Raw genomic sequence first — 11,598 nt, 5'->3', positions numbered from 1 at the left:
TCCACGCTTGCAAAGAAGAAATATTCAGCACTACCTAGTTTCTCTTCTCCCTCATTTTTTTTTTTAATTTCCTAAGATTGTAGACATCTCCCTGAAGGCAGGATAAAGTCTGTCTACAGTGATAAATCACAGAGATCAAAGTCTAATACAGCAAGAGAAGCTGCCCATCATAAACTTTGACAACAGGTCAAGGACTTTACAAAAAATAAAGTGACAAGAAGCTCCCTTCTCGTCCTTAGCTTCTTGCTCCTCTCCACCCTGGCCTCTCCAAGCCACTAGGGTTGGCTGTTATTAACAGTGATTATGGCTTTTATCTGAAGCAATAACACACCAGGAATTGGAACAAAAGGGGATATGACCTCAGGGATATCAATTTTAGTGTCTTTGAAAAACAAAGACACAGCACAACTGTCCAATTCCAAAATGTCCCAGTACAAACAGGGAGGGGCTGACGTTTCAGTAAGAAAATTGTCAGAGTTCTTCCTTTGCAAACCTGGGGGATGAAGAAGCAACTCTCTTAAGACTGGAATTTTCAGAGACAGCTCAGCCTTCCAGAGGAAAAACTCAGGTTAACAAGACACTTGGGTAGGAGTGTTGGAACCAACAAGAGAAAATTTTATTTTGAAAATACAGTCTTTAAACTTGGCTTCCGTTTTGCATTATCTAGGTGCATCCCACGAGATACAAAAACAAACAAAACAACGAAGACCCACGACATTATGTACAGAGCTCTAAAATGAGCTGTGAATATCTACAGGAAACCAGCGTATGCTCTCGGTGAAAGGATGCCGTGTGTGGCTGTCTACAGTTCACAGTCCTCCACGTTAGCTCCTGGGAGCTGCAGGTGCAGCTGCAGCAGGGAGAAGAGCCGGGGATCAGTGAAGGGCTGGGGGCGGGGTCCCCCGGTTGGGAGGCCTTGCAGAGGTGCCTGGGGAGGGGAGCCGCGCGGTCCCCGGGGACAGATCCGGGGGTTTTCTCTAGAAGTCCTGCCGCGGGGTGTGAGTCAGGCTGTGCCGCCGCAGATCACAGTTTCGCCTGAACACTTTGCCGCACTGCTCGCAGCTGTAGGGCTTGATGTCTGTATGGGTGAGAAGGTGAGTTTTCAGATTACTTCTCTGATTAAAGGTTCTTCCACATGTGGGGCATTTGTGTGGAGATTCCTGTTCAGATGTGAAGCAAGCAAAGGATTAATCCTTCCCACCGCCACCGCAGCACCCTTCAACAGTTCCTGCCCTATAGGTCTCTTCAAGTTGTTAACATAACAAGTGCACAACAAAAGGAGGGGGGCGTGCGGGAACAAAGCTGGGCTCCTAAGCCCCCAAGGGCGAACACACACACACACACACACACACACACACACACACACGCACGCACGCAGTCCCCAATGTGCGGTAACTACCGAGCAGACACGCGGCCACCGCAGCGGGCCCCCGCGTGGGACATTCCCAGCTCCTCTGTTTCATCACCGTGTCACAAGCAGGAAAATGGGGAAGGAAACATTCTAATCCTCTCTTAGGGAACGATATTCTCCTGGGAAATAGGCTCCTCTTTGCTGGAAAATTAAACTATTCCTCAATATTCTGAAAGCTACAAATTGTGAGGCCCCTGGGAAAGACAGTGTATGGGATTTCACTGCGCCTCCATTATCAAAATTACCTTTATTTCCTCCCAAACTCAAGAGTTTAAATGCAAGGCAAATGTGTGTGTGTGTGTGTGTTTGGGGGAAATAAAATTCTAAAAGTGGGATTTGTAGTGGCCTGTACTTCAAGGAAAATATCGAAATGCTTCATATGAATTCAGACGGATTTTGTAAATTAAGACAAATTGAGAGGGCTGCTTTTCCTTACCCAGAGAAATTATCTAAACCACCTTTTAAAAGAAAATTGCCTTTGAAAACCTTTTTGTAAAGCGATGCTGATAAAACCGAACCAGTCGCTGTTTTTGAAATAAGAAAAAAAAAAACTCACCTGCATATGTAAAGTTTTGTGAACGGCTAGAGTTCTAGACTGACAAAATCCTTTCCCACACTCCTGACATTTGAAGGGTTTTTCTTTGGAATGGATATACCTGAAAATCAATATAAGGTTTCATTGCAAGGCAAGACCCCCACGGGAGGACAATTAATCCACTGGAGCGGTCGTGGAATAACAAAAGAAACAAATTCCACTGTAATTATTTTTGGATTTTTTTTGTTCCTGCTCAGGGTCAACCTTAACTAACAGGCACTCTTAGAAAAGCGTCCGTTCTGTCTCACATTTGCTCACTCTTCCCCGGGCGCTCAGCAGCTCTGCTTCCCTCCGCACCAGTCCTGCGGAGACACTGTTTCTCCAGGATTCAAATGCATGAAATCCCAATCTAGACCCAGAGCAAGACCCAGTTTAGGGGCGGGGGTCTCTGCCTTCTCCACCACCCTCCCCCCGCTTTTTGGGTAAGACTTTAACGGCTGAGGGGGGTGGGTTAAAATCGTCCACCTGCGGTAAGGCCAGGTAGAGTTGAAATCACCTTCTCACTCCCGCTTCCAGGGAAATTGTTACCTCCACACACACTTACGTTAGAATAGCTAGCATTTCTGCAACAGAAATGCTACTAATGGGGGGTGGGGAGGGGTTTAATTCTGTGACCTTGCGATCCTCGAACTTACAAGCGGGTGCACCTGGGGAAGGGGGGAGGGAACGAGGCCGCGGGCAGATTTCAAGAAATGGTCCTGCGGCAGCTGGGACCAGTATCCACTCAGGGGTTACTAACTCCCACCCCCCAACTCCCCTAGGACAGCTGGTAAGAGATGCAACGATGATCCCAGGACCCAGGCCAACCCTCAACACGCTTCCAGCCCAAGGCAGAGCGAAGGTTTTCTCTCATTCCAAACCAGAACGCAGCAGGGGGGCCGCAGGGGAGCTGTGGAGCTGCATGCTGCGACTGTTCAGCTCCAAAGTGTGGGAGTGGAGGCGTGTTCTGGGTCACAGGGGGGCTTTTTGGAGGCACTTGGAATGTCTGTCTGGGCGAGTAGCCTGTCTTCCCTCCTAGTCCTCCTCCTTTCCCACCTCACCTGTGATCCCGCAGGTGATCTTGCCTCCGGAAGGCCTTATGGCAGATGTCACATGTGTACGGCCTCTCGTCCGTGTGGGTCCTCTCGTGGATGAGCAGATTGTAAGACTTGGTAAAGTGTCTGCCGCAAAACTTGCAGATAAATTCTTTTTTCGTTTTGGAGGGCAACCTTCCTCGAGAGGGCTTTCTGTCCGGAGTCAATTTACTGAGGCTCGAGATGGGGCTGCCCAGGCCCGGGCTCAGCTTGGTCAGGTCTCCCATTTTCGGGGGATCCTCTTGTGTGGCGGCCACTGCCAAGTTGGCAAAGTCAAAACGGGGGCGGTCCTTGTGCAGGGCTGGGAGAACGTGGGCAATGGCCCCCTGCTTGGGGTGGAAGAGGTGCGTGGTGAAGGGCAGGGCGGGGAAGGGGAAGCGCCCATCCACCAGGCCCTGCGCCGCTGCCATCTCGGTGATGGTGGAGCGGGTGATCTCATGCACGTTGGGGTAGCCCAGCGTCCAGTGGTTCATGTGCATGGTCTGCACAGCGCTGAGGCCGTACAGGCCCTGTAGGTGGTCCACTGCGGCTGGAAAGGTGTTCACGGCTTGCAGGAAGGAGTAATTGGTGAGCTGCAGAGACGGATGGAGCGGGATGGGCGCCGGCAGAGCCTTGCTCCCCATCTTTCCGGGATGCTGTTTCTCTTTCTTCCAGGACTCACGGACGGATGAGCAGATGAGCGTGGGCTCCAGCGAAACACCCAGAGCAACAGCACACAGAGAAAGCCCTGAAAATGACGGAGATGGGAGGGAGATGGGGAAATCATGACTATTAGCCTAACTGACCCCTTTGGGGATCTTTGGCACCAGAGTGGGCTATCACACCTTTCTTCGAAACTTCTTCCTATCCAAAGACACTCCCCTCCATCCCTCAAAGGAACCTAGGGTGGATGGCGCAGCTTCTGGCCAGCCCTTAGATCTGACTAGTCCAGGGAAGAGGTTATCCCTGGGGAGTAGAGCGCCCCAACACCCCTTGGAGCACTCTAGGGTAGGTCAGATTCCAGGCACACAGCACAAGCCTTGGGTCCGTGGAGGAAGAAAGGCTGGCACAGGGCTCCGGCTCAGCCAGCCTCCAGCCCAGCCCAGCCCAGCCCAGCCGACCACCCCTCCCCAACCAGGCGAAGTTCGGTCCACCGAGACCCGCCACCCGCAGGCCTGCCGCAATGACGTCTGCCGGCAGGTTTGCTGCCACTTCTGTTACCTCGGCGCTTCTAGGGGGCAACCAGAGATCCCAGACGCACCTCCAAGATCCGGTTTGGCTTAAGTGTGGTGAACCCTGGCCCTTGCGGGTCGCTGTGCCGCAGCGTGGTGGCTCCTCCCGCATTTACCCGGACTGCCTCGGACTGCCACCGGCGTGCGGGAGCACAGCCCCGGGCAGCCCTTGGCGCTCTCAGGGCCCTCACGGGTTGTCTACCTCACCCCACGCTGACCTGGGACACTTACTTTTTCCTTTCTTGGCCTCACCTCCTCCCCCTCCCCCTTTTCCCCAGTGGTGACAGGCCAAAGGAAAGTGACACCTCAGCGGCAGGGACCTGAGGGGAGTCGCCCCTCCTCCTTCCCGGAGGCTGCCCCTCCCTTGCCCCCCACCAAGATCACATCCAGATGGTGCAGGCGGGGGAGGGGGGAGTATGCGGTGGGGTGGGATGGGGGTGGAGAACACCCCTGAGGCCAGAACCCCTTTTCCCAGACTGAGCGCCAAGCTCTCCCAAGGCCCCACGGCTTCCCGGCTTGGCAGGAGGAGCAGCCCCCACACTGGGGAACCCACTACACCACCACTTCTTCTGAGCGCAGAGGGGCGGAGAGGTTTCCCTGTGTAGAGAGAGGAGGAAGGGGCTGGCTAGATGGGTACGGGGAGCAGCCGCAGCAGGCCGAATGCAGCGCGGCCCTGCCCGCATGGAACAACCTTGTTCACCCGGCGTAGGTGCGCTTTAGTTCTTGCCACCTCCTGCCCCGCAGGAGTCGCGCCTGGGGTCTGCGGCCTTTGTGCGCTGGAAGCTTCCCACCTGCTGTGGTCTCAATAGTAACAGAGCTTTGATGCCAGACGCAGGTTCCCAGGGCACCTCGCCTGCATTCGCCGGTGGGGCACCAGATCTCCCAAGGCCGTCAGCCCTTTAGAAACTAGTTCCACCTGCCTAGGGGACCTGAGCCTTCCCTCTGCGGGTGGCCTCCAAGGTGCTGGAATAGAGACGCTAAGATTTACCCTGGGAGAGGACAGTCCAGCCAGTCTGCACCACCCGCCTGGTGCCAAGCGGCCTTAAAACTCAGCAGGAAGGGAGCAGAGCTTCTCCAGCCTTTACTCCGCACCTAGCCATTTCCAGTAACCCGGGGGCCATATATGAGGGTAGCCTTAGGGGTTGCGCTAAGGAACACTGCGCCCTGGCAACACCGAATCTGGCTGTCTCCGCGGGGCTTACACCTTCCGCCTCGGTTTGGAACGACTTGGACACAGGGATTTATTCACGAACTGCTTCTGCTCGGTGGTGTACAGTCTGGGAGGTCGGACTGGGAGTTAATGAGAGGTGTGTAACAGTCAGAGGGTCTTGGTCAGCCCAGTCAAGCAAATCAGAAAACCCTGTCACTAACAAATTTTCCCACCACAAATCACGATGTGTGTGCGCTCCACGGCAACCCTCCAGCCCTCTCTCCTAGGCAGGTAAGAAGTGATGATTCTGTTAATACTCCTGATCAACTATTTGATTATTTCCCCTCCGACAGGAAAAAAATACATATATATATATACATATATAAACTACCCATCCATTTCCTTCTCTTTGCAGAATGAGGATATTCCAGGAATCAAAATATTATTTTCCCCTAGGATTGAACAGCAGTCGCTTTCCCATCAAGAGCAAGCCGGCATTGTGATTTGGGTATATTCCCAGATTCGATTTCTTAGAAATAAATACGAGAGGTAAAGCTCCAGTCTCACCAAAGGATGTGTGTGGAGTGGTGGTGATGGTGGGTGTTGTCAGTGGATATACTGTTACCACTTGGACTTGAATTTCAAAGGCTTGAAGTGAACTTTGTCTGAAAGGTTATAATGTAAATTCACAAGCAGAGCAAAGTGTCCGCTTGCTTCCTTACCCCCAATGATGCATCATTTTCGCATTGGAAAGGACGTGTGTATGTCACAGAATGTGTGGCTTTTAATTTGTAGAGCAAATTAGATTCTTTGTGTGAAGAACAGAACGAGGGCAAAGCTGGGGTGCCTTGTGAAATCTCTTCATCAACACAACCACCCTTGATAGGGAACATTTTGCTGTACACAGTTAGAGAGGTCAGACACTCCCTAACCTTCAGCTGCTGGAAGTGTATGTCAAGAGATATTTCCAGTCAAGGCAGGGATCTGAGCTACTTTCGATTTGTCCAGAGTGGAGCCATGGAGTTCTCACCCACGGTTTCTGGCAACAGTAGCCACCTTTTTTTGCTGCCACAGTTTCACCATTCTGTTTTTTTTGGGGGGGGGGAGCAGCATGAGTGACTTTTCAATTTGCAAGAAACGAAGCCTAAACCATGACAAAGGCATACATATCTGGGTGGAGCTGGGCTACTTTTCCGTCATCAGCTCCTTCCCAGGGATTTCCAGGCACGAACAGAAGTTTCGGGAGATTCACAGGCTTGTCAACACGGGGAGATGTGTACATGCCAATTTCAGTTCAGCAAAGCTTTCACAACGTGGAAATCAGAAAGGTAGCCTGGTAATTTGATAAGGAGCTTCAGGCTATTCGGTACATGGTGCTATTACAGTGAGTTAATCGAAACATAATTTATAGTCAGGGATCATCTGCTGAAACTCGTGCATTTGTACCTGAGAGAAAGGGCTGGTGGATCAAATAGGCTTACGAAATTTCAGTCCAAAACACAACAGAATTTCGTGTAAATGCAAGAGCAATAGTTTAAAGCGTTCTTAGATCACGGCGGGAGGGGGGGGTGAAGGGTGGGAAGGTTGCAGACTGTAGGTTCCTGCCCCTTTGCAGTGTCTCTGCCAGCCCTAAGAGTTAATTAAATTAAGATGCCTTCTGTATAATCTGGGTTCTATTTCTTTCTGTTCCCTCTCTACTCTTACGAGAGGAATTTTCTCCTTCTGTTCAGGACTGGTCGTTTGCTTAGCAGAGAAACTTGCTGTCTGTACCCGCGCGCTCCGGAAAACGCCACCCCTCTTTTGTTCTCTGCAAACAGGTAAGGAAGATAGAGGCAGCTCTCTCGGCGCAAACACCTTTTCCTCCCTCGCTTCTACAACCGCAGCTCCTTGGTCCACGGCTGTTTCTGGCGATCCCAGTGCTAGTAAGCCCCCACCGAATCTGCCTTCTAGTCTCCTCCGCCCGTAAAAGTGGGGGAAAAAAAAATCCGAAGGCTTAGAGACAGTTGGAGAGTTAGCCATGCACGGAACTGATTTCCCCTCCTGAGCCGCGCCTTCTGCGGCGCGGGCTGGGCAGGCACGGCCTGTCCAGGCCCCTTCACGCTGCGCTGCCGATGCTGTCCCACTCGGGCGTTCTAGGCAGGGGCAGAAACTCTGTGGGGTTGTGGGTTTGAGCTCAGCGTAAGTCAGCCAGCTTTCACAAGAAAGTCTTGCTGCTTCACAAAGGTTCCCAAACAAAACCAGAGAAAACAGCACCTACAAGTTGTGTTTTGTGCGTAGGTAGTTGGATGTTAGCTGGAAGTCACATTTCTAGCGGTCCAGGGAAAAAGGCACAAAGCCGCGGGATCGCATCCGAATTTCTTTCTGCAATGTCTGTGCTTGCGGCAACCACAGACCGAGAACCTGAGCGCCCCCTGCAACCCCAAGCCTGCCCTTCCCCGGAGCTGCAGGGTCGGTCACAGACCCCAGAGAGGACACTCACCTCCGGCAGAACAATCTGCCTGGGTAGCCCCGCTCAGACCAGGTCCCGGCAGTGAGGCGCACGGCTCGGAAAGGTCATTGGGTCCACGCTGGACAAATTTCCTTTCCCCCGCGGAGTCCCGGGAGCTGTGGACATGATCTGGAGGACGACGAGTAGCAGGCAAAGCATGAGCGACTCCTCCGAGTTCGTCCGAATGCACGCGCACTGTATAAAGACGCGGGGTGCCGGCGCTCAGCGCTCGCCCCAAACGTCGCGCCCAGGCGAGCCTCTAGCCGCCGACTCCGTAGGAGGTCGGAGCCCGCACCCTCGCAGGGCCATTCCCCTCCTCCAGGAGCGAGCGCGCTGAGCTCTGTCCCCGCCCGCGTCCCACCCCAGGCTGCCCGGGATCGCGAGTCCCGGGCTTTAGTAGCGGCCCCGCCTCCCCTTCGGGCGGGCGTCCCGCCGGCAAGCCGGGCCCACTGCGCCCAGGCTCCGCCTCCGCGCCCGGAGTCCGCTAATGGTCCACTCTGTTTACTTGTGTTTGGATAGCAACTGAGTCTTAAAGGTACAGGTTAGCTGAAGGTGCCCGTGTTCCGGAGATGCAGCCCGAGCTGACTCAGTTCAAAACTCTCACGGGAGCGCACGACGCTCCTTCCTTCCCGGGGCCACTGTTCCCGATCCCGTGAGATCCTCGGCAGCTGGTTCTCTGCCTCGCAGAGATCCCAGCGAAACTCCACGGGCGTTCTGTGGTTTTACTCGGTGCGCTCGCTGGCTTCGTTTCCACCTCTTGACACGTTTAACCCAACCATGTTTTTCATAGGTAAAGCTCTTCGGGCCCAGATCACCTTGTGTAACAATATATCACACACCCCCCTCAATTTTAAATAGTCTTGTACATACTTTTCGTCAATTAAAACGAAACGCGCAGTCTGCTTTTGCCTGCTGTCTTCAAAACGAAGTTTGTTTATAAAGGTGACAATTGACTCATTTCGTAATTACTGCAAAGACATATGGAATGAACTAAAAGAAATTTGACAGTGTTTAAGCTTTAATCGGTTCATGTATATTTCATAAGCAGTTAACCAACTTGATTAAAAGGCTGGGCATCTGCAACGCGTTGGCCCCCCCAAAAAAATTCCATCTGCACTGGGTAAAGAACAAGCATCTCGAAAATTCTGGAAAGTACTCTAATGGCGTCTCCAAACGCGTGCATCTTCATTTTCAGCGAAAACTTGAGATCTTGGTTCAAGTCGCCAGCACAGTTGACCGAATTTGAATTCAGTGCAGTTGAGTGGCAGGTTTTCTTCAAGGTACTTCGGTCCCTCCGGAATGGGGGCAACCGCGAGGCAGGCCAGTGGAAGCAGCGCGCACCCACTTTCAACTGCTTTTTCGCACAGGAGATGGGTGCCAGCCAAGCGGTGCTCCGCAAAGCGCTCTTCGTCCTAGACGAGTCTCCCGAGGGGCCCAGGAGTGCGGCTCTTCCTGCCAAAAAGGCCGTACAACTTAAACCCGTTCTACCCAAAGATGGCTTAGGATGAGCCTCCCCCCCCCCCAAAAAAAACCCCCACGGTGAAAACCACCTCAAGCGCGTGGGGGAGGCGAACACGTGCCATCTGGAAGGCTGAAGCCGTCCCAAAGTTCAACCTTGACTGGGGAGCCAGGTACAATCTACCAGGGATTACTTTATTAAAACTTTCTTATTCATACCAAGGTGGATAGACTCCTGTTTTTTTCGTTCTCCTGCTAAAATATAATTCAAGGATAGTTTTTCCTCCTCCCCGTTTCTTTCCCACTTTTAACTCCTAAAAAAAAAAAAAAACCCTCAAAAGTGAGCTTGCAGTACTTCGCGGCCTCAAGGTAAATTGAACAAACAGCTTGGAAGTAGCACTCAGTTCATAGGTTAAAAACAAAACAAAACAACCCGTTTTCCCTGGTGGGTTCCGGAGGGGAGCTTTCATTTTTAGCGTTCAATTCGGAGCCTCTGCTTCGAGGATGCCTGCGGTCCTTTCTCCCCAACCGCCTCATTCCTTCCGCAGCTTTTCTCAATTTGGGAGATTGGGAGGGAACTTTCTCTCCTTGCAGTCTCCCGGGGTGGCGACCCGGTGAGAGTGTAGGTTCCTAACGCCTGGGAGTTTCTTTCCATCCCAAGGCGAAGGCAGTTTCTCGGCGGCGGGCTTCACACCTTTCCGGCCCTTCCGTGCCAGTACGTTGGGTGCGGAAGCGTCCGTTCAATCCCGCGGGGTGCACATACTTTCCAGCCACCCGCGAGCTGCGCCGTCTTTCCGCAAAAATCTCCCGAGCCCTAGGTTCCCTCGCCCACCCCAGCCTCCCAAGTTCCAAAATGGAGTCTGGGCCGTCGCGGCCCGAGCACTGAATTCGCTCGCAAGGTAGGGAGATGGCTCTGGCAGCCGCGGTCGGTCGGTGAGAGTCGTGTGGGCCGGCCAGCTGCGCCTCGGCGGCCTCCCGGTTGCTGCTTGCTGCCGGGAGAGGGGCAGGTGCGCGCCCGGCGCGGGCAGCTGCCCGAGGGAAGAGAGGAGCCGGAGCGCTCGGCACGCCGACCTCCCCTCGCCCCGGGGGCCTCTCCGCGCCCACCCCGGGACAGGCACTGAGGTTCCTCTGTGAACTCTGCGTCCTGTCCCGCGTCTATAGGGGCGCGGGCACGCACCCCGGGCTCCCCAGACGAGCAGCTCACCAGCCGGACTCCCCCGGCTACAACGCACAGCGTGGCAGACGGGCCGCGGGGCGACTTGTGTGGGGTCAGGAGATGTGTAGGGGTACGAGACGTCCCTAAGCCTGCTGCGGCCTCCACTGCGTCCCACTTCCCTCCAGAGGAGGTGGAGGTGGGGGGCTGGATCTCCACGGAGCCGTCCCACTCCCCCCGCCCTGCGCGGTCTGGGTGGCTATGAAATTCAGTGGACTTCTCATCTGTGGTCCGGGCTTGGCACGCCTGGGACGCTTTGCTTGCTTGCGGTAACTGTGCACAGGGGCTACCCGAACCCCAACCGTGCCAGGGGAGGCCAGGATGAAAGCTGCCCAGAGAGGAAATACGGGAGAGTTGGAGGAGGAGGAGGAGGAGTGGGCACGCGGGGCGCAGGCCCCTACCCGCTCCCCCCTCCCCGCCCCTAGGCCCACCCAGGAGGCGCTGCCTGTTCTGCCTCGAGCAGGTGTCAGACTCGGCCATCCCCAGAGTTGATTCCAACCCTCTCTGGCCGCGCACTGAGAACATACCGAATGCTTGTTTACCTTTGACAACACACCAAGTTATAGAAACTTTTTTTCTCTCCGGAATCCCAGCTGTCTCTACTTCTGAGGCCTTCTCTCCCTCTCTTCTTCCCTCAGCTTCTGCGGGGCGGGGACCTTTTGTATTTGAACTTCGCGCACTTTTTTTTTTATTTTTTTGCCCGAGCCCAGCTTTGCCCCGGGTGTGCGTGTGGTGTACTTCGGTCCCAGGGAGTCCTGAGAGGAGGCCGGGATGGGGTGTGGGTGCGCTGAAAAGGACCAACACTAGCTGGGCACAGAGAGGAGGACAAGGGGGGGTCGGCGAGAAAAGGGAAAGGGGCGGGGAAGGCGCTGTATTTGATCTTTAGAGAGGAAAAAAAAAGTGTTCTTCGGAGAGCCGGATTGAAGTGCGAAAAGCGCAGTCGCTTTTCGCTGGAGCTCGAAGTCCAGCGGGAAGGGCCGCAGCGACCCCTGGAGGTGC

The 11,598-nt window shown here is 54.1% G+C and overlaps 1 protein-coding gene across 2 annotated transcripts; it reads right to left on the bottom strand.

The window, feature by feature from the left end:
• Positions 1 to 598: 598 nt before the first annotated feature.
• Positions 599 to 8,297, bottom strand: OSR2 (odd-skipped related transciption factor 2). 2 transcript variants are annotated; one of them, XM_040972727.1, is made up of 4 exons: positions 7,920 to 8,297; positions 3,047 to 3,806; positions 1,968 to 2,067; positions 599 to 1,160 (listed from the first exon to the last, which is right to left on the bottom strand). In XM_040972727.1, the coding sequence occupies exons 2-4, from the start codon at positions 3,700 to 3,702 to the stop codon at positions 978 to 980; spliced, it is 939 nt and encodes a 312-aa protein (XP_040828661.1). In that variant the 5' UTR covers positions 3,703 to 3,806; positions 7,920 to 8,297; the 3' UTR covers positions 599 to 977. The 2 variants fall into 2 exon arrangements, with proteins under 2 accessions (XP_040828661.1, XP_040828662.1); XM_040972728.1 differs by having other exon boundaries at positions 599 to 1,078.
• Between the last annotated feature and the right edge of the window lie 3,301 nt (positions 8,298 to 11,598).

Source organism: Ochotona curzoniae, unplaced genomic scaffold (assembly GCF_017591425.1).
Source record: "Ochotona curzoniae isolate NIBS_2020 unplaced genomic scaffold, NIBS_Ocur_1.0 contig_2318, whole genome shotgun sequence".
NCBI classification, from domain to species: Eukaryota; Metazoa; Chordata; class Mammalia; order Lagomorpha; family Ochotonidae; genus Ochotona; species Ochotona curzoniae.
This window is presented reverse-complemented; position numbering and strand designations above follow the sequence as displayed.